The sequence below is a fragment of the Tamandua tetradactyla genome, chromosome 16 (genome assembly GCF_023851605.1).
Source record: "Tamandua tetradactyla isolate mTamTet1 chromosome 16, mTamTet1.pri, whole genome shotgun sequence".
Lineage (NCBI taxonomy): Eukaryota > Metazoa > Chordata > Mammalia > Pilosa > Myrmecophagidae > Tamandua > Tamandua tetradactyla.
In genome coordinates, this window is record NC_135342.1 from 22,097,782 (window position 1) to 22,122,218 (window position 24,437).

Here is a 24,437-nt window from a genome sequence, read left to right on the forward strand (position 1 = left end):
ATTCATAACCGAGCTAGGACTTTTAATGCCTGCCTCTGCCTGAGGCTTGCAGATCTCTTGTGGGTCTGTCGGTCCTTCTTCCACCCCACTGAGATCCTGGCAACAGCCCTCTTCTCTCTCATCCTCTCCCCCAGGGTGGATGTGGAAGTCCGAAGCCAACCCAGGGCCCCCTTGTTCTGGAAGGGATGGGGGTCATGGAGTTAGGCCCCAGTGGATCTGGGCTGAAACAGGTGGATGGAGGATGGATTTGTTGCTGGACTGACTGAGAGATGGAAGGACGGGACTGTGATGAGGTGTACTGGCCCCGCTGCATTCCCCTTCCTCCTTTCCCCTGACTCACCCCTAAACTTCCTCTTTGGACAACAGCTACTATACCCCATTCCCATTATCCATTCGAGAGTGTCGGAGGTCTGAAAATCCGCGCTTAGAGATCACTGAACCATTTTCCGGGTGGCAAACACTGAGGGCAGGAGTTGCCCACGGTCACACAGCAAGTACGGAGCCCGGGCGAGAACCCTGGTCCAGGAGACTCGCATTTCGGCCTCTTCCCCAGGCGGTACTGAGGCGTTCGGTAGTCTCTATGCCTGGCTGAGATATTCTGCTCTCCCATCACCCCCTTCTCACAGTGGATTATCCTGGCCCCCCGCGTGGCGGCAATGGGCCAGTCCACGCGCTCTCCCCCCTCTCGGGGCAGTGGCTCAGTCTCCCGGACCTTAGTAGCCGGCAGGACGTCCCATCTCCTTCTGGCCCGAACGCTCACCTTTGGCCTTGCCTTTTCGCCACAGCCGGCGGCTGCGGCTCCTGCCACCCTCCTTGGCCCTCTTCGAGGCCGGGGCCCCAGCGGCCCCTGCAGGCCTTGTTCCTCTGGCTGACTCCATCAATTCCCCGAGGTCCCCGCGGTCCTGCGCGCGGGCCAACTCCAGCCGCCAAGCTCCTCCCCGTGGGCCAATCCTCACTAGACACCATCGCCAGGCCCCCACGCTACCAAATCCCGGGCTTGCTGCGCTCTGGGTCCCGCCCCTGAGCAAGCCAGGCCTCACTCCACTGCCGGGCCCCGCCCCCTACCGCTACAGCCAAAGGTCCGGCCCCGCCTCCTCACCGCATTTAAAGGGCCCTCAGCCAAGAAAACTGGCCTGGAGGCAGCGAAAAGCGTCCTTCGGGCAAGCCTAGTGGCACAAGGAGTCCCGCGAGGGACATCCTGGCAGGGACGCCCCCATCCTCTCACGTGCTGGTTCTAAACCTCGGCTTCCCACTCACCTTCTCACGTAGGGATCCCCTAGAACTCAGCTCTGCCCGCCTGCGGGAGGTAAAGCTGGCCGCCTCGGGGCCCTCTCCTGGGGGCGGGGGGAGGGGGAGGTGGGGTGACAGGAAGGATGGCCAGGAGGCAGTTACAAGGCGGGGTGGAGCTGGCCCTGGAGGCGTGGCTGGACCTGTGCGCCTTGAGGCGGAAGCCCCACCTTCTTGCTTCACTCTACCTCCTGGTTCTCCTATTGCTCTCTATCTGGGGGTTCTTCTCTCCCTCTGCTCCTTCCCTCCCCTCCAGATTGGAGTGGGGATGCGGAGAAGAGTACAACTCGCAGCGCCTGCGCACTAGCTCCCAGCCGCAGTCCCGCCGTCAGAAAGGAGCGGCCAGGGTGTAAGAAAAGGCGGGAAAGAGTGGAGGCTCGAGGCTCGTGAGTGCATACACAGTCACCTGTCCCTGAGGCCCCTGACAAAGGCAAAACAGCCCCTTCATGCTCAGCGCCTGAAAAAGTAGTCCTTGCTGCCCATCTCTATCCCCTTGCTTTCCTTCCCAGCCTTCCCAGAAAGTACAACTAGCCGTGGCACTGAGTGACACTAATTATCTTCTTCCCCTCAGCTCTGAGAGAGAGACGGCTCAGAGGTCCCGTCTCCCAGCCCGGAAGGTGCGGGCCTCTGGGCCAAGAGACCACCATTGCCTGGAGCCTGCACCCCAGGGCATCCTTGCCTGCCTCACAGGCGCCAAAGGAAGTGAGGGAAGTAAGGCAGGAGTCAACCCGTGACCTTGCCTGTGACTTTGGCGGACGCCCACAGCCCTTCCTCCCAGGCTCCTCCTCCCTGAGCACACAGCCAAGGCTTTAGGCCTGGCTGGACCGAGGCTCCCCTATGGAGGCAGCCTGGAAGGGCAGCAAGGCTTTCCTGCCAGCCCAGGACAGATCTGGTAAGCTCACAGATCGTTAATGCCTCCAGCTTTCTGTCTAGTTGGGTTGGACATTTCAGGAGGGTAAAGAGCACTGCCGGCATTGTACTTCTGCTGCCTGGGACAGCATCTGCCCCAGAGCTGGTGCTCAGGGTTTGTGGGTGGATGCATGAACGCTGGGAAGAGAGCAACTTGCCCAGTTTCCTGGTCCCTAGTTTAGAGCTCTCTTCCACCTCTATTTGATTTCCCCAAATCCTCTGTAAGGAAGCAGCTTGGTGCAGGGAGGAAAGACCTGACTTCAAATCCTGGTATTGCCATTTGCTAACTACATGGCCTTATGCAATATCCTTTCCTTCTTTATGTTTATAAAATGGAATATTGGGCTTTATCTCACAGGATTGTTGAAGGATTACTGGAGCTAACCTGACATACGGGAAGTTCTTAGTATTTTTTGAATGAATGACTGATTGACCGTCTCTGGAAGGCTCCAACTCCTCCAGGCTCAGACTCACCTGTGTCCCAGTGATGGTTGTGATTCTGGCTGTTGATTTTCTTCCCATATCCTGACGTCACTTCATAGTCAGGTTTCCCTTTGAAGGCCAGCTTCATTCCCTGGGCCACCTTTCCTCCCCTTGTGGCCAAAAAATCTTTCTCTAAATTAGACCCTGAATCTGGTTCTGGATCGGAAACCGGGACCCACTCAGAAGTTGTCTTCCTTTTTGGAACTAATCGCTGGAAGAATAGATCTTGCAGTTTTGCTTGAAATCCCCACTCCGTCAAAAGTCCATGCTGGGATTTGGCTCCCTGGGCTGAAGGTGTTTGCTGAGCGGTATGGTCTGGCTCTTGTCCGGGTTCTTCTTGGCAGGTGGAGTCAATCTGAGCAGGAGTTCCCTTTCTGGGTCCGGGCTGGGCTAGCCCTGTTGATTCAGCTTCCTCTTGAGCTATAGGTGGCTCTGTTGGTTCAGGTCCTGGCTGAGTTGTATGTCCTCCTCTCAATTCTGGTTCCCTTTGGCTTCTAGATTCTTTTCTTGGCCCATATCCCAGCTGTGAGGCAGTTTCTTGTTGAGTGATGGGCACCCTTTGGATGGTAGGTGATTGCTGGGTGAGGGGCAAGGAGGGCACAGGAATCTTCTGTGGGGCAAGAAATTCCTGCTGCAAAGCAGATTTTTGTTGTGCTCTAGGTTCCTGCTGAATTTCAGCCTCATTTCGGGCAAAGGGCTCCTGCTGGGTGAGGGGTCTTTTCTGTGAGGCAGGCTCTTCGTGGGTATCGGATCCATGCTGAGTCTTAGATCCTGTCTGGGCTGGGGGTGTTTCTTCTGGCTGAGGCTCTGGTTGCGTTATAGGTCTCTGGTGTGACTCAGGTTCCCAGTCTGGCCTGGATGTGGACTTAGGACTTGGCTCCTCTGTTGTTATTTCCCCCACAGGAGATGTTGCTTTCCCAGGCTTCATCCTCCTGGGCTCCCCGGGCCTCCCTCTTCACAGATCCCTCATTGATTCCTAATCTTGGCACCTCCCTTTGGGTTCTACTCCTTCATTCCGGCATCCCTGGTCTTCCTTGCTAAGGCAGCTGGCAAGTGGCCTGACTGCTGCTGGCCTCCGCTCCTGTGCCAAGGGGTGTACTCTGTGCCTCCTGTTTTGGGGGGAGGTTTAGGAAGAGGAGGAGGCTGTGTGCCCAGCGCTCTCCTCCAGAGGGGCGGGGCTTGCCTTCTTGCATCATAGATAGGGTGCCTGCCTCACTCACCATTCAGTGAAAATTATTCCTCTCACTAGGTAGGCATCCCAACTTAATCCTCTTTCACTGGGGTTGACAGAAGCCAGGGTCTAGATGAGTGCTCCTTGTTTTTCTCCTCTTCTGATGTTTGAGGAAAGGGTGAGAGGGCAAGGCAGTCTCTATACTATTGTAAGAATTTCATCCCCTCTATTCCTTCCTACAAATGATTGCCAGTTTAATCTTATATTATGGCTCTGATCATTTTACAACCATGCTCAAAAAATAAGTAGATAAAAGTGACATCCTCCCATTCTTATAACTTGAAGCCCTTTGGAATGGCATTTGAGATCTTCCATGCCATCTTTCCAACCCTGAATTATAGTTCTTCCTGTATCTTCTGTATTAGTTTACAAACTCCTAGAGTACAATGATCGTTAATGATGATGATAATAATCAATCATAAATACCGAGGACCTTCTATGTGCTAGGAAACTATGTCAGGTTTTTTTTTTTTTTAACTATCTATCTTTAGTAAGACCATGTCTGATTCATTGCTATACCTTTTTCTTTGCCCCACCTAGCTTCTACCTCATAAAGGTGTATTGAATGAAAGATAAAAGGTTGGAAAGTGGAGAAAGAGAGAGAGAAAGAAGGAGGGAGAGAGAGAGGAAAAGAGAGAGAGTATGATAGTGGGTGTTTTGGAATCTGTGTTGGGTTTAGAATGAACAGGGTAAAGTGGGTCATCTGGAGTCAATGTGAATTGCCAGACCCTATTTGAAAGAAAAAAAATTGTGAATTACATTTTTAAAATGCATTTTATTGTATGATATAACATATATACAAAGCAAAGAAAGAAAAAAGCAATAATTTTCAAAGCATACTTCAACAAATAGTTACAGAACAGATCCCAGAGTTTGTCATGGGCTACCTTGCTATCATCTCAGATTTTTCCATCTAGCTGCTCCAAAACACTGGAGGCTAGAAGGAATATTAATATAGTGATTCAGCAGCTATACTCATTTGTTAAATCCCATTTTCTCTGTTATACCTCATCCTTTATTGACCTTTGCTTTCTACTTGCAAGATTGTATTTAGGTTAGGTGAGACCAACTAGGAAGTGGGTTTCCGGATTTCTTTCAGGTAATTAAGCTCAAGCTTGGGTAAGAGGAAGGCACAGGAAAAGACTCACAAGAGAAGGCACTAGAAGGAGCAGTAACCAAAATGACCTTGAAAAATATGCTTTGTGAGAACACTGGAATAAACTGATTTGAGGGTGGAGGGGGAAAGGAGGGAGAGGATAAAGTGGGAGAAAAGAGCATCCTTACTGCCTTCTTAACTGAGAATGCTTAATTGGGAGAGTTCTCAGGGCTCCTATAAAGGCAGAGAAAAGCTTGCTAGCTGACATCGTTTGAGAAATTGCTGGCAGGCTCTGGAGTACTTGTTTGGCTTCCTGTGGTGTCTTCGGTGTCCTAGAGTGCAAATAAAGAGGAGAGGCCCGTTTTAAAAACATTTTAAAATTTTAATTTTTGTGAGAGCTTTTAAAATGATAAAAGTGGGCGGGCCACAGCGGCTCAATAGGCAGAGTTCTCGCCTGCCATGCTGGAAACCTGGGTTTGTTTCCTGTGCCTGCCCATGTGAAAAAAAAAAAAAAGTGGGGTGGGGGGAGTCTAGCCAGTAAAAAGTAAAAGAGTTTCCCCCATCTCAATCTCCTCATTCCCCACAGCTAACCACTGTTAATAGTGTGCTTTATATTTCATACTTGTTTTTTTTTTTTTTTTACATGGGCAGGCACTGGGAACTGAACCCGGGTCCTCTGGCATCGCAGGCAAGCATTCCTGCCTGTTGAGCCACTGTGGCCCTATTTCATACATTTTTATAAGCATAATAGTTTACTTTAAAAAGCAAAAATGACATTATACTATACATATTGCTTTGCTATACACCTTAAAATTCTTTTATGTTTGTGAGGTATTACGTAGGTATAGAAGTACTTAAACCTTTTATGTACAGCTCAATAAGTAGTTACAAGGCAAACATTTATCAGTCTGCTACCTGGATCTAGAAAGAGAGCATTGCCAGCAGTTCCCCTCCTTTTCTGATCACGACCTTGTCTCCCTCACAGGGGTAATCCTGACTTTTATAGTACTTTTTGCTTTCTTTTCACTACCTATGCATATATTTATAAGTAATTTAATTTAATTTTGCTTTTTTAAAAAAATTTATGTACATGAAATTGTAATCTAGATATTCTCTCATGCCTTGGGTTTTTAAATTTTATTTTATTATTATTTTTTAAACTCAGGATTGTGTTTTTAGGGCTCATTTATGTTGTTATGTGTTTGCTCATTCTCGCTGATCTAGAAGACTATAATATGCCACAACTGATTTCTTCATGCTACCGAAGATGAACATTTGGGAAGTTTCAGTCGAGGTAGTTATGAGCGATACTGCTGTGAAATTCTTGCACATCTCCTGACGCATACAAGCATGCATTTCTTTTTAGTTTACACCTAGGAGTGAAATTGCTTGGCCACAGAGTACTATCATAGCTTAAACTTTGGTAGATAACTGCCAGCACTTTATCAAAGTGATTTAGCAATTACACTTTCCTTAGCAGCGTAGGAGAGTTCCTCTTCTCTACTTCCTGCCAACACTTAGTTTTGTCAGGCTTCAAAATTTTTGCCAATCTGATGATTATATGGTGATATCTCATTTTGGTTTTAATTCACATTTTCCTGATTATTAATAAGATGGAGTACCTCTTCATATGTTTATTAGCTATTTGGATTTCCTCTCTGTGAAGTGCCTATTCAAGTATTTTGCCCGTTTGTCTGTTGCGTGGCTTGCCTTTCTCTCATTGATTTGAATACTTTATGCATTCTAAATACTAACTGCTGATCGGTTATGTATGTTGCTGATATCATCTACTTGTAGATTGTCATTTTATTCTTTTGATGCCCCAAATTTCTTAATTTCAATGAAGTCAAATTTATTAATCTTTTTCTTTTATGGTTCATACTTTTTGTATCTTGTTTAAGAAATCTTTTCCTACTTCAAGATCATTAATATATTCTCCTATATTCCCTTATGAATTTGTCTTTCAAATTTAGGTCTTTATCTACTTGAAATTTATTTTTGTGAAGGGTATGAAGTATGGTTCCCTGCACCATTTTTCCAAAAATGTTGGGTATTTTTCCAATCAACACATAATGATTTATCTATTTTTTTTAAACAACTGCATATTTTTCCAATTTGCTTTTGATGAACATTTATTATTTCCATTTATTTGTCAATAAAAATACTATGATGTGAATTTTGTTATATCTATATCTATATCTAGGATATATATATGTCTTTGAGTATCTGTGCTAGTATTCTATAAGGGAGATTTCTTGAAGTGAGATGACTGGATCAAAGGGTACACATGTTTAAAATTTTGATAAGTATTGCCACATTGTATTTCATTTCCATCAGTAGTGTATGAGTTTCCTGATTTATTGCATCCTTGGTAATATAAAATATCGATCAGTTTGACATTTTCCAATTTGCTTTATAGATAACATGAGAAAACTGTTACATTATGGAGGAATCGAATTCTGTTTGATACTGACATTGGTGTTATCTTCAGAGATCAGCCCTGTGTCCCTCCACTTGGATAAGCCGTGGGGTTCTCAAACCTGGGAATTTGGTTAAACCTTTCTGGTATCAGGAGAATTGTATTCTTCTCTTCTTACTTTCCAATAATAAGTAAGTGGAATGGGCTGACGTGTGATTTTCCTGTTTTACAGGCCACCTCTCTTGACTGTCCTCAACCTCTACTTTATCCCTAGTGACTCCATGAGTGACTCTGGCTTAAGGAAGATAATGATCTTCAAACTTACTGGTTTTCTTCACATTATCCTTGAGATGATCACAGGGACAGTGCTTCTTTGGCAGCCCAGGCACTGTCATGAGTTTTCTTTTGGGAGCTCTCAGGAGCACATCTGAAATAACAGGGTGGTACTTAGAGGGAGGATAATACGTTTGAGGGGACGGAGTAGGTTATGGCTTCACTTGCCATCTTCCCTGCCTTCCAGTTCCTCTTTCACCCAGCAATGGGGTGGGAACGGGACCCACACAGAACAGTGGAAGTATCTAGTTATCTGAGCACAAGGATTTCTGAGTTGTTTTGCTCTGACCTCAAGGGCAGGGATCTGGTGGCAGGTTTGGAGGTGGGTAACAAGCATTATTGGGAGACCAAAGGGTGAGGAGTAGGGCCTAGAGTCTGACTTTCAGTATCTGCTTTGCCCTCTATAAAACCATTTTGCCTTGCTGATTTCAGTCTTTCCGTAAGTGAACATAGGTTGAAAGCAGGATCCAGGAAGCTTTTGGAGGGCCAGGAAAAATTTAAAAGCCTTTTGGAAGACAGCCGTGTACTCGTGGGGAAAAGGAAAAGGGGAGAGGGCAGCTGGAGATCCAGCTGGCTCTCTCTTGGAGCTTAGAAGAGTCCGGCTCCTGCCCTAGACTCAGAAAGAAAACGCCAGTTGGTTCTTGGTGTGATTGGGTGGTGGAGAGGGGACTGCGTGGAGTCAGTTCAGATAACACTGGCACTGGGCGCAGAGAGGCTCAAAGGACAGGGCTGGGGCGCGGACGGACTGTTGATGCTGAGATTACTGACCTTTGCACTCACATTCTTGGCCACCTTCCTGGAGCCACCTCCTGGAGGCCTGGAGTTGGTCCCTGTGGCCTCTGGCGACCCCTGTCGGAAAGAAATAGGTCACTTCTGGGCACTGGGAAGGGAAGGGGACAACAGAAATGGTTCTCCCAACATTGTGCCACCTAGGTTAGCCCAGTTCCGTTTCTTCTCCTTTTTAACTTAGCGATCTAGCTTTTTCAACAGAGGAGTATTTTGAATGGATAAAGAATTGAGGTTTAAAATCTTGTCTAGACTCTCTCCAGCCAACATGACGAGCAGTCTCACCACCCTCCCTCTCTCTGCGTGGGACATGACTCCCAGGGGTGTGGACCTTCCTGGCAACGTGGGACAGAGATCCTGGAATGAGCTGAGACTCAGCATCAAGGGACTGAGAAAAACTCTAGAATGAGCTGAGAATTAACATCAAGGGACTGAGAAAACCTTCTCAACCAAAAGGGGGAAGAGTAAAATGAGACAAAGTGTCAATGGCTGAGAGATTCCAAACAGAGTGGAGAGGTTATCCTGGAGGTTATTCTTACGCATTAAGTAGATACCACCTTGTTGTCCAAGATGTAGTGGAGAGGCTGGAGGGAATTGCCTGAAAATGTAGAGCTGTGTTCCAGTAGCCATGTTTCTTGATGATGATTGTATAATGATATAGCTTTCACAATGTGACTGTGTGATTGTGAAAACCTTGTGTCTGATGCTCCTTTTATTTACCTTGTCAACAGATGAGTAGAACATATGGAATAAAAATAAATAATAGGGGGAACAAATGTTAAAATAAATTCAGTTTGAAATAGTGGTAAATGAAAGCGAGGGGTAAGGGGTATGGTATATATAGTCTTTTTTTTCTATTATCATTTTATTTCTTTTTCTGTTGTCTTTTTATTTCTTTTTCTAAATCAATGCAAATGTACTAAGAAATGATGAATATGCAACTATGTGATGATATTAAGAATTACTGATTGTATATGTAGAATGGAATGATATCTAAATGTTTTGTTTGTTATTTTTTTTTAATTAATAAAAAAAGTAAAAAAAAAATCTTGTCTAGAGGAAAGCTTCACTTGGAAGTAGGTAGAGAAAGAATGGCTTCTGGATGAAGAGAGGACAAAAGGTTGGAGTTAACCAAGACCTTACCTCCCCCCCTTTCCTTTTTTCCCTCCGCTGGTCATTAAAGTTCTTATTTATGGCTTAAAAAGTGAGAGCAAGGTGCAGATTATTTTATAAACCAGGATTTTTCACCTGATCTCCAAGTTGCTGTATTATCCACAGTTCAAGTATAAAAGATGGTATTTACCTTTGTTCCTCTGAAACAAACCCATTCCTCTGGCCTCTGTCCAGATCTGTCTTATCACCTGATACTGGTCTATCCTCATTTTGTGATACTAAAATGTTTTTTATGAAAATCAAGGATGATGCTTTATAGACTTGAGGTTCTGGAGCTCAGATGATGCTCAGATGCTCTCTGTATAATACTTTCTGATATTTCCTATCAGAATTAACCATGGCCTTGTATGCTTCCCATCATATTTAGATATAGCTCTGTCACTGCACAGCTGTGGTTTATTGTTCAAAATACTTTTCCCTCACTAGGCTCTGAGCCAGTGGCTCAGTAGTCATCAGCAGCTACATAATCCCTGGACCTTGGTAAATGTTTGTTCACTAAATAGATGAACAGATTATCTGGAGAGGGTCCTTAAAGGTTATCCGGTTCAACCTATACCTCCCATTTCCCAGGCTCATGCCCTTATTACCACATAGATGGAGGGTGTTGCAACATTTTCCCAAATGCTATTTTTCGAGTGTTCGCATGTGCTGTTTTGATTACTGTTAAAGTAGTTTAAACAGGCATAACCCCTGCCATCTAAACTTTTCTAACATTTTACTCCTTGACCTCTACTCCTAGTTCCAGAGAAAAGCCACCGAATATTAAAATGAGAAGGGATCTTGCAGATTATTTTGTTGAATCCCTTCATTGAGAAGATTTTTCATTCTAAATGTAATATAACTATACTAAAGAAAATTTGGAAAATACAAATGAATGTCTGTTCTTACCAACTATTGGTATTTTGGTTTATTTGTTTCCTGCATGTGGTTTTCTTTATGTAGTGATAATCATAGTATGTGAACAAATTTCTTTTTTGTTTTTCACTTTATAAGCATGTTGCCATATAATCTTCATAACACACATTTTAAATGACAATAGTGATAATAAATATATGTGCACCAAATTATTGAACTAGTCTCCCGTTGCTGAATATCTACATTGTCTTAGTTTTGGATGTTGATAACTTTCTTTGTGTTTGTAATTGTTTTCCAAATTTTAGATGACTTTTTTGGGGGGCAAATTCCCAAAGTGGAATTACTGCATAAAAAGTTCAAAATAAATTTATGTTTCTTGATGTAATTACCACATTACTTTTAAAAGTATTGCACAAATAAACTAAATCACCATTTCTTTTTTTTTTCAGATGAGGAAACTGCAAAAACAAACAAACAAACAAAAAAAACCTGCCCAGAGAGAGCAGAAGAAATGACCAAATTCCTAAAGGTAATGGTGACACTTCTAGAGCTGAAATCCAGGCACAAGATTCTTAGTTTTTGTTGTTTTTTCTGCTGCACTACATAATGTCTCTAATTTCATGGACATAACTGAAAATGAGGCAGCATAATAATATAGTACTATCTTTTCCAAGCATTGATGGACCATCTTTATGTTTGCTATGGTCTTATACCACCAACATTATTATTTGCTTTATACTTTCTCTTTAAATAAATTCATTCTACAAAACTTAGCCTCATCCTTTGTGATATTATCTGTGAAATTATGGATTTGATATGTGCTTGTATTTTTCCAACATGTCTTAAGATGAATATATGTAAGTATTAAAGTTTAAAAAAAAACCCACTAATTTATGTTCCCCCGAAAATCATTTTTGGAAAGCATAGATTCAGTGGAATAAGCATATATCCCGACAGACCTGGATTCAACCATTGGCTCTGTTACTTAACTACATAGTTTTGGAAAAGTCATTTAGCTTCTTTGATCCTTGGTTCTCTGATCTGTAAAGTGAGAGTACTAGCCACCTTTCAGAGTTGCTGGGAGTAAATGAGCTAATGTAGGTGTCCAGTGCCCAGGTAGGAATTCAGTATGTGGTAGTTATTAGTGTTGTTTCACTGCAGACTTCTGCTTTTCAGAGAGAGTATCTATGCTGGAATGTTAGATTTGTTCCTTTCTTCTGACTTATATGTGTAAAGAAGTTACCTCCACTTGTTAAGACTTGTAGTGCATATATCATTATTTTGATTTCCCAGTTCTAATGGGAATGCTAGCTCTATGATTTGGGGCAAGCTGCTTAACTTTTCTGTGCCTCATGTACCTAATTTATAAAAAGGGGCTAATAATAGTACATTAATGTGTAAGTATGCACACATAAATTATGAGCTCTGTCCCCCAGAGGTCCTGGAAACAATGACACCAGGAGTAAGGAGCACATCCAGTACTCGTGGTTGTAAAAGCCGTTCTCTGATAAAACGAACCTGGGCTTCTTGGTGAAATGGCTGATTCCAGGGCTGGGACAGGGAAGGTACAAGATGGACCTGGAACTTCTTATGGTATCAGGGAAACTGCTAAAAAATGGGGACATGTCCAAAGGACACAGAAACCAACTGGAAGGAGTTCCCAATGCCAAATCTGGGACAATAGGAACAGCATAATAAATAAGAATGGTAATGGGCTATAATCCATAAGTACCCATGAGTCCATACTGATATAAATGAATAATTGAATAAATAAATAAATGTGGGAGTGGGATTAGATCTTTCTTTCTTTTTGTGTGCTGTATGGCAGGGGTCACATTTCATTCTTTTTCCATGTGAGTGTCACCTTATTGCATCACCATTTATGTATTTTTTTTTGTTTGGTTTGTTTTGTCATTTGTTTAGTTTTTGGGGGGCAGTGCATGGACCAGGAATTGAACCTCGGTCTCCTGCATGGCAAGTGAGAATTCTACCATAGAACTACCCTCACACCCCCGAATAGTTTTTTGTTATAGTAAAATTCCACTTAATCAATGTAGAATGAATGATGGAAATAGAAAAGTCACACCACTAACACCACAGTAAGACTTGTTATAGGCAAGAATCATCAATGGATGCTGGGGTTGTACATTGAGAAAGGTATAATGAGAAATAGGCTATTAGCATGGTCTCAAAGTATCTCCCCACAAGGTACTTATTAATTACAATGGGGAAAAAATGGTAACTTTCTTTCCAGGAGAGAAACCTAGTAGCCACCAACTTAACCAAGTACTTAAAGTTAACATCAGTAGGAATAAGAGGAGATGGCCTCATGGGCCTTCTCACGGAAGGCACTGAGAAGGCACGGCATCACTTCTCTGGTGTTCTTGTCAAAAATGCATAACCTGAATTTAATCATGAGGATACGCATCAGATAAGCCCCGAATAAGAGACGTTTTACAAAATAACTGACCAGCACTCTTCAAAATTATCAAGACTATGAAACAAGGAAAGACTGAAAAATGACCCAGGATGGAGACCACGAAAACTCAACAACTTAATTCAGTGTGAAATCTTGGGCTGGATTCTGAACCAGAAAAGGGACATTAGTGTGAAGATCAGCAAAATTTGAATATTTAAATATTTTTAGATAATGGTATTGAATCAATCCTAATTTCCTGGTTTTATAATCATATTATCTATGGTTAAATAAGATGTTATTTGAAGAAAATGATTGGACAGTATACTGGATCTCTGATTATTTTCTCCGCCATCTTTGAAAGTCCCCCCAAATGAAAAGTTAAAATTAAAAATAGTGTGAAAAGCCCAACCCAAATGGTGGACTCTAATGTTAGGTATGGACTGCAGTTAATAGTATAATTATAATATTGTTTCATCAATTGGAAAAATTGTACCACACTAATGCAAAGTGTTAACAATAAGGAAAAATGTGTGTATAGGGTAGGAGTAGGGAACATGGGAACTCTGTATTTTCTGCATAATTTTTCTGTAAACCTACAACTTCTGTAATGAAAAAAGCAAAAGCAAGACACAGTAGTAAATCAGATTTATGGTGAGGACACATTGAGATAATGTGTGTGAAGGTTTAGGACAATTCCGACTGTATAGGGGTGCTTAACATATTAGCCATTCTTGTAAGTAATTTTATATGTAATAAGTAATAATAAGTAATCTGTTATTATAAGTAATTTATTTCCTAACATTCTCATGTCTTTTCACCTATTCCCTTTTTTCCTCACCCCTGTGAAAAGTTCATTGAACATGTGTATAGTTGTTTTAAAAAATAAATAAGATCAGATTTTATTTCGAATTGTTTTGACTGGTCCTTTCCTCTAGCCGCAGATTAGCTCAGATGTAATTCCTATTGTATAACTGTGCTTGGCTGGGAAAAAAAGGCTTGAGCCAAGCAAGCCACTGCGATCTTAATGTGGTTTGTGATATCGACATCGTGAGCTTTCTCCAATTCTTTGTCTTTCTACTTTAGGAGCCACTTCAAACATTCCCTCATTCCATTTATTGAACCCTTACAAAGTGCACCTCATAACTTGTTTAATCTTCTCAACAGTTCCTATGTGTTTAAATGGTATTTTATTCATTTTAAGATGATAAAATAGAGGCTCAAAAAAAAAAAAATTAAGTGACTTGTCAAAAGGGTTGCAAAGGGAATGGCAGAAGCAGATTTGGGGAAAGGTCCTCTGTGGTGCCCCGACCAACAAAGCAGCAGCATGGAGGTGAGTGCAATGAATGAGAAGCTGCGGTGTGTGGTCTGAGGATTCATTTAACTGACTGTATGTCTGTGGCCATATGACTTAGCAACTTTGTATCTTGGTGTCCTTGCCTGCTAAAGAATTCAATGAAATATTGGAGGTTAAAGCTCTTCGGGAAGATCAATTACAAACCAAAAGGATGGTTGTAATAGTATAATTATATTTTACAGGGTTTTTTTTTTGCTATTACTTTTATGTGTGTAAAATCTGTTTACTATCTATATCATTATTAGGGAAATCTCTTGTTAAAACTATTTAGAAGCCCATAAGTCACCCACTCAATTTAAAGAATATTCCATGAAAAAATTCTAGTACCACAAAAATAATCTATAAAATTCTCCTTCCAGATTTCTACATTGATTTCTACAACAGTGATTAAAAATTTTTTTTTATTGAGATATCTTCATGCACTATACAATCCATCCAAAGTATACAATCACTGGCTCACGGTATCACACACAGTTGTGTTTTCATCACCACGATCATTTTAGAACATTTGCACAACTCCAGGAAAGGAAATAAAAAGAAAAAAGAAAACCCCATAAATCCCAAACCTCTTATCCCTCCCCCTCATTGACCACAAAAATTGCATCTACCCAATTTTTTTTAACCCCTTATCCCCCCCATTATTTATTTATTTATTTAGTCCTTATTTTTTTACACCCCTGTCCATACCCTGCATAAAGGGAGCATCAGCCACAAGGTTTTCACAGTCACATGGTCACATGTAGTTATTCAGTTGTCTTCAAGAATCAAGGCTACTGGAATACAGTTCAACGGTCTCAAGTATTTCCTTCTAGCTAATCTAATATACCAAAAACTAAGACAGGATATCTATAGAGTGCATAAGAATAACCTCTAGAGTAACTTCTCAGCTCTGTTTGAAATCTCTCAGCCACCGATGCTTTATTTTGTCTCATTTCTCTCTTTCCCCCTTTTGGTCAAGAAGGCTTTCTCAATTCCATGATGCTGTGTCCTGGCTCATCCCCGGGAGTCCTGTCCCATGTTGCCAGGGAGGTACAACTATGATTTGTTTAATCAGATATGGTCACAAGAGGATACCCTTTAGATTCAATATGGTACAACTAGTTGAACTTAAACTTTGAGCTTTTAAAGCAGTGAAACATTTCGAGCATGTGATTTGGAGGATCGTTTTGAATTAGTGTTTGTATGAGCCAGAATATTAGGATCAGTAGTTTGTCTTTTCTTTCTTTTTAATGGAGTGTAGTTACTTAAAAATAGTCCATGTTCTCAATGAATATGTACTATGTGCTCATGGTAAGCACTAAGCCATGCTTTGGAGATGCCCTTTCAGATCTCAGAGTTTAAGACAGTGGTTTCGGTTCTGGCTACACATTAGAATGAGCTAGAGGGCTTTAAAAAAATACTGTTGCCCACATCCCACTGAATTGTGATTTCTTAAAAAGTGCCCCAGAGTATAAATGTGTAACCAAGTTTGAGAACTACTGGTGTAGAGCAGTGGTTCTCAATCAGCAGCTTTTCCCCTCAGAGAATATTTGGCAATGTCTAGAGGCATTTTTGACCTTCACAAGTTGGGAGAGGGGGTCGGGGGAGGGCTGCTAATGGTGTCTAGTGGGTTAGAGGCCATGTTGCTGCTCAACAGAGCCAAGAATTATCCAGTCCCAAATGTCAACAGAGCTGCTATCAGATCCTGGCGTATAGTCTTAAAAGGACAACATTCTGAACTTAGAAACCTCAGGGTTTATTCTTTCACTTAGCAAATATTTATTGAGTACTGTGCTGGATAGTGTTAGGGATATGGACACAATATACCAGATTGTGCCACCAAAAGAGGCTACAATCTAGAAGGCAGGGGGTGGAGATAAGACAGGCACACTAACAACTTCAGTATGAGGAAGAATATGACAAGTGCAAAGAGAGAGCCAGGTTAGGGCTAGGCATGCTCACAAGAGGGAGAGCTCACGTCTGTTTGGAGGAGAATAAAGGGAGGCTGTGAGGAGGAGGTGTTTTTTGAGCTAGGTGCAAGACCAAATTTGAACTGGTGGGAAGCACAGGGCTAGTTCAGGGAACAACCAACAATCTAGTTTGGGTGGAACATAAAGAATTTGTTAGTGAGTGGAGGGGGATGGATCGGAAAAGCAAGTTGGGGCTGGAGCTTTGAATCCAGACTGAGGAATCTATCTTTGGTAGCTGTCATAGTGATGGAAAATCCTTCTCTTCCAAAATGGTGGTTGAGAAGGTAGAAAATTAATCTTATTTACCTGGATTTGGGTTGCTAGAGACCACGGACATCAGCATTAGTGGCAGCAACAGAAGAAGAGACAAGAGCAGAACTTTCATTGCGACTGTCGGTGCTGCTGAGAAGGTAGGGTGCTAGCTGTGTCCAAGAGCTCTCTCTACCAGTGAGGGGAAATTTGATATTTGGGTAGAGCAGGGCGAATTTTTCCTGACTCTAAGACCAAGTTGATGCCAAGAATGTGACAAAGCTCTTTCAGGCCAAAGTAGCCCTTGGGGAGATTGTCCCTCAAGTAGAAACATACGTGAGGGTAAACGCTCTTTTGCATGGTTTTTCTGTTAAGAGCTCAACCATTTTGGTTGTAGTGAAAACTGGAGCAGATTTGGAATCCCTAATCAAATGTCTGCCTCCCCCCAAACGTTAGCTGTTAAAACAGGGCTTAGAATGGATAAATCTTTCAATCTGGACACTACCTGGTGATAGGATTTTTCTAATTTATTGCCTTGTCATTAAATAGTATTAAGAATCGTTGATGGCACGTCTGGTGCACTATAAAGAATGTTATAAAGACTTCCGTGTTGTCTAAGGACGTGTAGCTGCCTTTCTTACCATCGCTCATCTACATCGGCCGGGGGAAATTCATAAGTCTTCTTCTGGGAAAGGGTTGGGGGCGAGAGTCAGGGAACAAATCCGTTAAGCCCATTATGTTTGTTTGTGTGTTTGTGTTTGCCATCTACAGTTGCAGGTATTTTCAAATGCAATATCTCATTTAACTCTCACAATATCCTTTGGGGGTGTAAGGATTGTTTTCTCCTTTTTGTCAATGAGAAAAATTGGTACACAAGAAAAGCCTAACGTGCCTCAAATTCCTGTAGTGAAAAGGAGCTGCACTGCATTTTATTTTTATTAAAAACATTTTTTTTTCTGGAGTTTGAATTACAATGTTCAAATGGGGAAATAACATCTAAATAGACCCCTAGATAATTTTAACCAACAACAGGAATTCATTCTAACCACAAAGTGGTGATAATTTTGGATTTATTGCTTTCTGCTTTTCTCTTGACTTTCTTTCCTTTGAACTGTGATCCGCATTAAAAAAAGCAAATTAGGTGACTGTTGACTATCTCCGAAATGAACTTAGAGCCCCAGCAGAAGAAGAGTTTCTGTTTGAGATAGCTCCCTTCCCCGGGTTTCCAATAAGAATTAGTTTCCATGTGGCTGGAGGTAACTCAATAGATAAAAACACATTAAAAGTGAAAGGCCAGAATTTGTTTCCTTTATTGGGCCAGTTAACTTTCTTCTCTTTCATGGTTACAGATTTGACCTCAGCTCTGACCACTGCCTCACAGTTTGTGCCTAATGTCAGAGACAGAGAGAGAGAGAGAAGGATGAAGTTAGAGGTGTCACTATTACCAGAAGAACACATCATAATACATGTTCTCCTGAGGCCTGTGGCCTTCATCTTCACATGTGAAGAGTACCTTAGTTCATGTGTGCTACTTTGAACAAGTTCTGGGCATACCATTTAAAAATACCTAATTAAGAAATATGCTATAGTGCTTGACTAGCTTAAATGTTTTTTTTAAAATTTTTTTAAATGCAAAAAAACACCAAACAAACGCAAACATTAGTAACTTTTGATCATTCTGTTCTACATATATAATCAGTAATTCACAGTATCATCACATAGTTGCATATTCATCATCATGATCATTTCTTGGAACATTAAATGTTTTTTAAAGTTTGTATATGCTGTGTTAAGTATGGGGTAACATATTAAAGCACAGAATACTGAAGCGAACTTCGGCATCTTTCAAAGTTGATCTTTCCTGGGCCTCACTGGCCCAGAAAATTCTGGAACGGACTCTTGTTTGTGGCAGAATTTTAATTATGTTGTCCGACCATGCTTTTTTTTTTTTAACCACATCCCCCCCCCCCACCTTTTTTTTTTTTACCCCTTCATAGAAAATTAATCTTATTTACCTGGATTTGGGTTGCGAGAGACCACGGACATCAGCATTAGTGGCAGCAACAGAAGAAGAGACAAGAGCAGAACTTTCATTGCGACTGTCGGTGCTGCTGTAAGTCGCTTGAAGACTGGCTTGAGGAGTGTGTTGAGTGTTCCCAGTTAGAAAACTTCCTGACTTCTCAGGTTGGCTTAGGCTGGATACTTGACTTTCCAGACTGAGCTTTAATCCCACACCACCCATCCCATTAGAAGGCGTGAACAGCTAAGGTGATGTTGGCTTTTTTTTTTTTTTTTAAGGTAACAGATTGGATGGTGTGCTTTACAGTAATCTGGAAGGTAAAACTGGTCAAACAAAAGAAATCAAGCATGCTTAAGAACATGAGAAGGTGCCTAATAACTTTCCAGCAATGAGCGTTTCCTTCCCTCCCCCTTCCTGCCTCTCATGGGTTATTTCTTCCTTAACTCTTTTCTCTCACTTGAATTTCCTTATCCCTTTCAGTGACTCTGGCTTGATACCTGGCAGGAAAGTACTAAGAGTTGGCAGAAGAGAGGATGACATGGTCTGTTTCTTCTCTGGCCTCCCACACTCCCACCCAATAGCCTTTGACACAATGTAGGCAGTAGTGGTGCTGCTGCCTGAGGAGTTGCCCTGTCCTCATTCTGTTTGCAGTTTCCTCCAGTTTAGTAGTCACATAAGGTGGGGGAAGCACAGCAGAATCAAGGAATTCTCCCTTGTCCCTGGAGCAGCGGGTAAAACCAGGTCTTCTGGTTGTTCCCGGGAGAGTGGTACAGTTTAGTTGCTCCAGCCTGAAGGAATGGGAACAGGCTGGGAGGGAACCGGGTTGGTGGAAGATCCCCAGGGCTTAAGTCCCAAGCAGTTTTGTTTTTTTGAAAATGTATCTCCCTACATATATGTATTTCTTTATCTATACATACACACACAGAGGCAGATATGTGATGGGTATATCACAGGGATTTTTTTTTTTTTTTTTTTTTTTTTTTTGGTGGTGGTGGAGCACGCATGGGGGTCTCCTCAATGGCAGGCGAGACTTCTACCACTGAATTACCCGTGCACCCCATTATTCCCAAGAAGTTATTAGAAACAGGAACCACGGGATGGAAGGAGCCCTTGAAGTGTGTTTGCCCAGGCTGCTGGGACTCTTGGCTCCAGTTTGGAAACAGCCTAAGGCAAAAGAAAAGAGGCCATAATGTTTAGAGTAGACATTAACATTACTGAACATCAACAGTTGCTAGACTTGACTCCTATTCCAGAGACTAGGAAATGTGCTCAAAGAAGGAAGTGACACTGGGCTCTACAGATGGGTGATATTTATCAGGGCTGAGGGAAGGTTAACAAGGAAGTCTTCCCTAGAAACTTCCAGGCAGGATTGAAGAAAGCTGGTATGACTTTGTTTTACCAAAGAGGAGTGTTCTAGTTTGCTAGCTGCCGGAATGCAACACACCAGAGACGGATTGGCTTTTAATAAAAGGGGATTTATTTTGTTGGTTCTTCAGAAGAAAGGCAGCTAACTTTCCACTGAGGTTCTTTCTTATGTGGAAGGCACAAGATGGTCTCTGCTGGTCTTCTCTCCAGGCCCCTGGGTTCCAACAACTTTCCCTGGGGTGACTTCTTTCTGCATCTCCAAAGGCTTGGGCTGAGCTGCTAGTGCTGAGATGAGGAATGCTGAGCTGCTTAGCTTTGCTACATTGCGATCTCTCATTTAAGCACCAGCCAATTAAGTCAAACGTCACTCATTGCAGCAGACATGCCTCCTAGCCGACTGCAGATGTAATTAGCAACAGATGAGGTTCACGTACCATTGGCTTATGTCTGCAGCAACAAGACTAGGTATGCTCACCTGGCCAAGTTGACAACTGAATCTAACACAAGGAGGGAACAGCTAAGGCATGTCAATTCCGTTTTGATTTTTGTTTACTCATTCTTCAGTTTTCAAATAATTCCTACCTATTGACACATTGGAGTTGATTGTAGAATTTTACAACGGTTAGCATTCATAAAGCACCTGCCGGGGGCTAAATGCTGTGCATCTCCTATCTGATTAGGGATTGAGTTTACCCCTGTCCCACTCCTCAGGAATCCCTTCCTGTAACTCTCTGGAAGCTCTGAAGGTTTTGAGGGCTGGAAACGGAATGCTGCTAGGGTGAACGCTGTTCCTGTGATCCCACCCTGCCATAAATTATTTCACCCATGTATTAGCATTTAATTATGTGCCAGGCCTCTCAGTGAGATCTCATAGAAAGGCTTGAGGGATAATTGGTTGTTATGTGATAGTAGAGGGGTTATTGTGAGAAAAGAGCACATACCCAGAGGTTATCACAAGACTTGCATGCAAGCCCCTGGCATTCAGCCACTTTTGTTCCCCCAGCCGTATGTAATCTGTGGAGCAGTTGCCATAGGTGGATAAATATTTCTTAAGAAATAAAAAAAGAAGACAATAAAAAAGTATACACCTACACAGGTTTGGGATGGCTGAGCAGCAGTGTAAGTAGGAAAAATCAAATCCCCAAACCAGCTGATGCAGTATTTGGTGGCATGCACAGAACGGGAATCAGAGAGTCAGTGCTCTGCCCTGCTGGTTGGAATGCCATTAGAAAGTTGTAACTGAGAAATTTAAGGGATGATTATGGTTGCTGAATCACTATATAGATATTCCTTTTTGCTTTCTGGTGTATTGGTGTGGACAGAGGGTAATACCTGAAATCTTTGAACTGTGATCCAGGTGCCTTCATCTCTGATAATGATTGTATAGCCTTTATCTTGTGCCCTTGTAATTGTAAAAACCTTATGACTAACCTACGCTTTTACTCATTTATCCAGTTTTTTAACTTTAGAGTCTTGTAATCACTAACGACAGCCCCTAATGTTTATTAATGAAGGGTCTTGGGTCAGCCCAGCGCTAACCCATCCCCAATTCCTAAGTTAACATGATTATTGAAACTGGATCTAACCAAAATGGGCCCGCCTGACATGCGCAGTAGCTTAGACTTCAAACTACAAGTCACTTATACATCATTATAATACTAAAAGTCATGCCCATCATTATCTTAAGGCCCCCATGTTTTTACATACATTCTGTAACTAAGCAGGTAACCAGTCTGTGCATGCTCAATAATCAGATCACCTCGAATGACATCATCTGGAACCACTGTGCTCATTATCCTATAACCTTCCCATCTTTTGATACTATAAAACTGTCAGAGTTACTGCAGTTCAAGGAGACAGATTCTGGGCCGATAGGCCATCGGATTTCTTGCTTCACATCTGGCAACAAACTGTTTGTCTCTTTGAAACCCCCGTGTTTCAGGAATCGGTCATTGAGTACATCAGGCAAAATAATCCACTGCCTTTGTCCGATAACAAGGTGACAGGGAAGTGTGGGGCTTCAGTGTAAGTCATTTGAGAAATGGTGGAGGGAAGATTTGGGGGAGAGGACCCAGATTGTCTGCAAATATTTGAAGGTCTGTCTGTTGTTTTTGTCCGTGCCTGCAGAGAGAACTAAGATTGGTGAGTATGCATCAGGCGCATTTTGGCTCAGGATGAGAAAGAACTGTCACAGAGGAAAGTAAGTTTCCTCAGGAAATTGCAAGTTTACTGGTGAAGTTCATGGAGTTGCTGGATATCACAGTGATATTTAAGGTTCTGAGGGCAGATGTTGACTTGGAAATGAAGTATTACACAAACTGCCCTTTGACTGAATTGTGACATTGCTCCGTGATGCACACTGGGCTCTCTCTGATAGTTACTTGTAGTTATTGTGCTGGGGTGTGATTTTCTCACCCAAGCTGTGACTTGGAGGTTAGCCTCTGCCTACCCTGCCCCCACCTCTCCCCCATTACTGGTGAGAACTGTGATAAGTAGGTGCATTTACAGATCATGACAACAGGTGGCAGCACTGGCTCACGGTTTCCTAGGCCTGAAACGTAGGCAGGTCTAGGAGAGGCTATTAGAATTAGGAAAAGGGCGCAAATGAGGCAAATAGGTACACAGCGTTTTTTGTTGTATTTTAAATTAATTTTCTAAAATTAATTTTCTAATTAAAAATAACTTAAAAGTTTCCTGTGAAGTGATAGAGTTGAGATGAGTGTGAATTATTTCATTTTAGAACTGGAAGACACTTTAGAGAAGGGCTTCTTAAACTTTAATGGGCTTAGAGATCACCTGAGAATCGTGTGAAAATACAGATTCTGATTCTGTTTGTGGGGCCTGAGATTCTGCTTTTGGATAAGCTTTCGGGTGACGCCATTGCTTCTGGAGGGCGAAACTCACTGGGTAGCAGCACCTTGTAAGCCATTTAGAGATCAATTCTCCTCTCTTTACCTAGTTTGTGAACAAAGAGAAACCGAAGTCCAGAGAGCACGTGAGTTTTCCCTAACATAACTAGCACAGAGCTAGAATTTTAAATCAAGGGCTTCTGAGCGTTAATCCAGGGCTCACTCCTCTATATTAATGTGGCCGCTTTGCTGTTGATAGGGGCATCTGTTTAGCTTAGAAACTCAGAACTTCCATTTTCAACAGCTCCTTTGCTTTGTGCTCAAGGTGTCACTTTGATTATTTTCCTACTCAAAACTGTCTGCCGTCCTTCTGTAATGTCAAGATCAAGTTCAAATATCCCTGCTTAGTTTTCATGGCCCTACAGCAGATGGTTCCACCCCAGCAAGCTCAGCTAACGTTCCTGTTTCTTTTCTGAATCTTTCCAGGTAGCTTTCCCTGCTCCTTGCCGCTCTCTAAGCATGCTGTGTTCAGTTCCTCTGCTCTCAGTAGTAATGGTAATGGCGTGGACTTTCAAATGGGATGTGCCTGGTTTCTAATTCCAGGTCTACCACCAACCTTGGGAATTTGCTACATCTTTCTGAAGATCAGCATCCTCCTGATATATAGGGAAAATGCAACCCACCCTATGCAGTCGGTGAGGGAAACAAATAAAATAACATATACAAACCCATGCACACTCTTAGAAATCCCTTCAAAACCAGGTGCCTGACACCTGGTTCCCTTTGCTTGTGTTGCTTCTTGTCTCTTTTTCCCTAAGGCTTAACCATGGAAAGGCCTAACCTAACACTGTCTCTTTTGTGAAACCTTTCCCATCTATTCCTGATCCAGGGGATCCCTCCTTTCCATAAATTACTTCACCCATGTATTAGCATTTCATTATGTGCCAGGCCTCTCAGTGAGACCCCATAGAACTGCTTGAGGGATAATTGGTTAAGTGATAATAGAAGGATGAGTTAATTATTTCTTTTTTTAGTACTATCTGAGCATTAACAGTTACTTCGTAGCAGAAGCACCTTTAGCACCAGCAGCACAAGACCTTGGAAGACACTTTAAGGATAGCTCTTATCAGGGCCCTTCCTGCCTCTGGATTGTGGTTAAATTGCTGTTTCCTTTTGCAACTTATTGGATGGCTCCATCGGAGAGGGGCTGATGACATCCCTTTGTGGAAAACTTAAGATAATAACTCTAAGGAAGTTGAGCACAGTATCTTATTGCTTCAATAGCATGGTGACAGGAGTTGTGTATACTTTCCTGTTTCATAAAATTTGCAACAGGGCCCTTAATCTCTTACTTCAGAACAAATTAAGGACAAAGTCAGGTGGGGAGGGCAGAGTTGTTTAAGGGAGGTCACCTATCTCTGGTATAGATTTGGTGGATTGTTCATTCAACTGCACCCGGAAGCATGTACTTTTGCATGTGTGGTTGTTTATTTATATCGCATGATTCCTTCCGGACAGTGGCAATTTGGAGTTCATGTCAGGTTTAAGATTACATGGTGTGTACTTTCACCTCAGCAAAGGAATCTCTAGAGTTCTGGAGAGAAAACAGCCCAGGAAGACACTCTGTCCTGCCTTTTCTTTTCATTGGACAGCAGTCCAC

The 24,437-nt window shown here is 42.4% G+C and overlaps 2 protein-coding genes and 1 long non-coding RNA gene across 11 annotated transcripts in view; 1 reads left to right on the forward strand and 2 right to left on the reverse strand.

Moving 5' to 3' along the window:
* Positions 1–3,873, reverse strand: part of LIPE (lipase E, hormone sensitive type) — a 17,853-nt gene extending 13,980 nt beyond the window's left edge. For 2 of the 7 annotated variants that reach the window (XM_077131731.1, XM_077131729.1), the window contains exon 1: positions 341–722. Coding sequence is in view for 5 of the 7 variants with exons in the window: in XM_077131729.1 (XP_076987844.1) it covers positions 341–386 (46 nt within the window). In the remaining 2 variants the exon portion in view is untranslated. Of the gene's footprint in view, positions 1–340; positions 723–760; positions 999–1,257; positions 1,357–2,670 lie in introns of those variants that run through there. The other 5 variants (XM_077131727.1, XM_077131732.1, XM_077131730.1 and 2 more) reach the window with 4 other exon arrangements.
* On the forward strand, positions 1,350–24,082 carry LOC143659110 (uncharacterized). Of its 3 annotated transcripts, none has more exons than XR_013163428.1 (4): positions 1,350–2,179; positions 7,426–7,616; positions 11,022–11,101; positions 23,264–24,082. It is a non-coding gene; the product is annotated as an uncharacterized LOC143659110 (long non-coding RNA). The 3 variants fall into 3 exon arrangements; XR_013163426.1 differs by lacking the exon at positions 23,264–24,082 and having other exon boundaries at positions 1,350–1,673; positions 1,859–2,179; positions 11,022–11,343; XR_013163425.1 differs by lacking the exon at positions 23,264–24,082 and having other exon boundaries at positions 11,022–11,343.
* On the reverse strand, positions 4,666–16,766 carry CXCL17 (C-X-C motif chemokine ligand 17). The gene is made up of 4 exons (XM_077131739.1): positions 16,601–16,766; positions 8,527–8,607; positions 7,751–7,852; positions 4,666–5,338 (listed from the first exon to the last, which is right to left on the reverse strand). Exons 1-4 carry the CDS (start codon positions 16,677–16,679, stop codon positions 5,241–5,243), a joined length of 360 nt encoding a protein of 119 aa, XP_076987854.1. The 5' UTR covers positions 16,680–16,766; the 3' UTR covers positions 4,666–5,240.
* Positions 24,083–24,437: the final 355 nt, after the last annotated feature.

Coding starts and splice junctions, on each gene's coding strand:
- CXCL17 (XM_077131739.1), bottom strand. CDS start 16,679: ATGAAAGTTCTGCTCTTGTCTCTTCTTCTGTTGCTGCCACTAATGCTG. Junction 8,608..16,600: donor CTCTAGCAACCCAAATCCAG/GTAAATAAGATT, acceptor TCTTTCCGACAG/GGGTCGCCAGAGGCCACAGG. Junction 7,853..8,526: donor CCAAGAATGTGAGTGCAAAG/GTCAGTAATCTC, acceptor CTGTTATTTCAG/ATGTGCTCCTGAGAGCTCCC.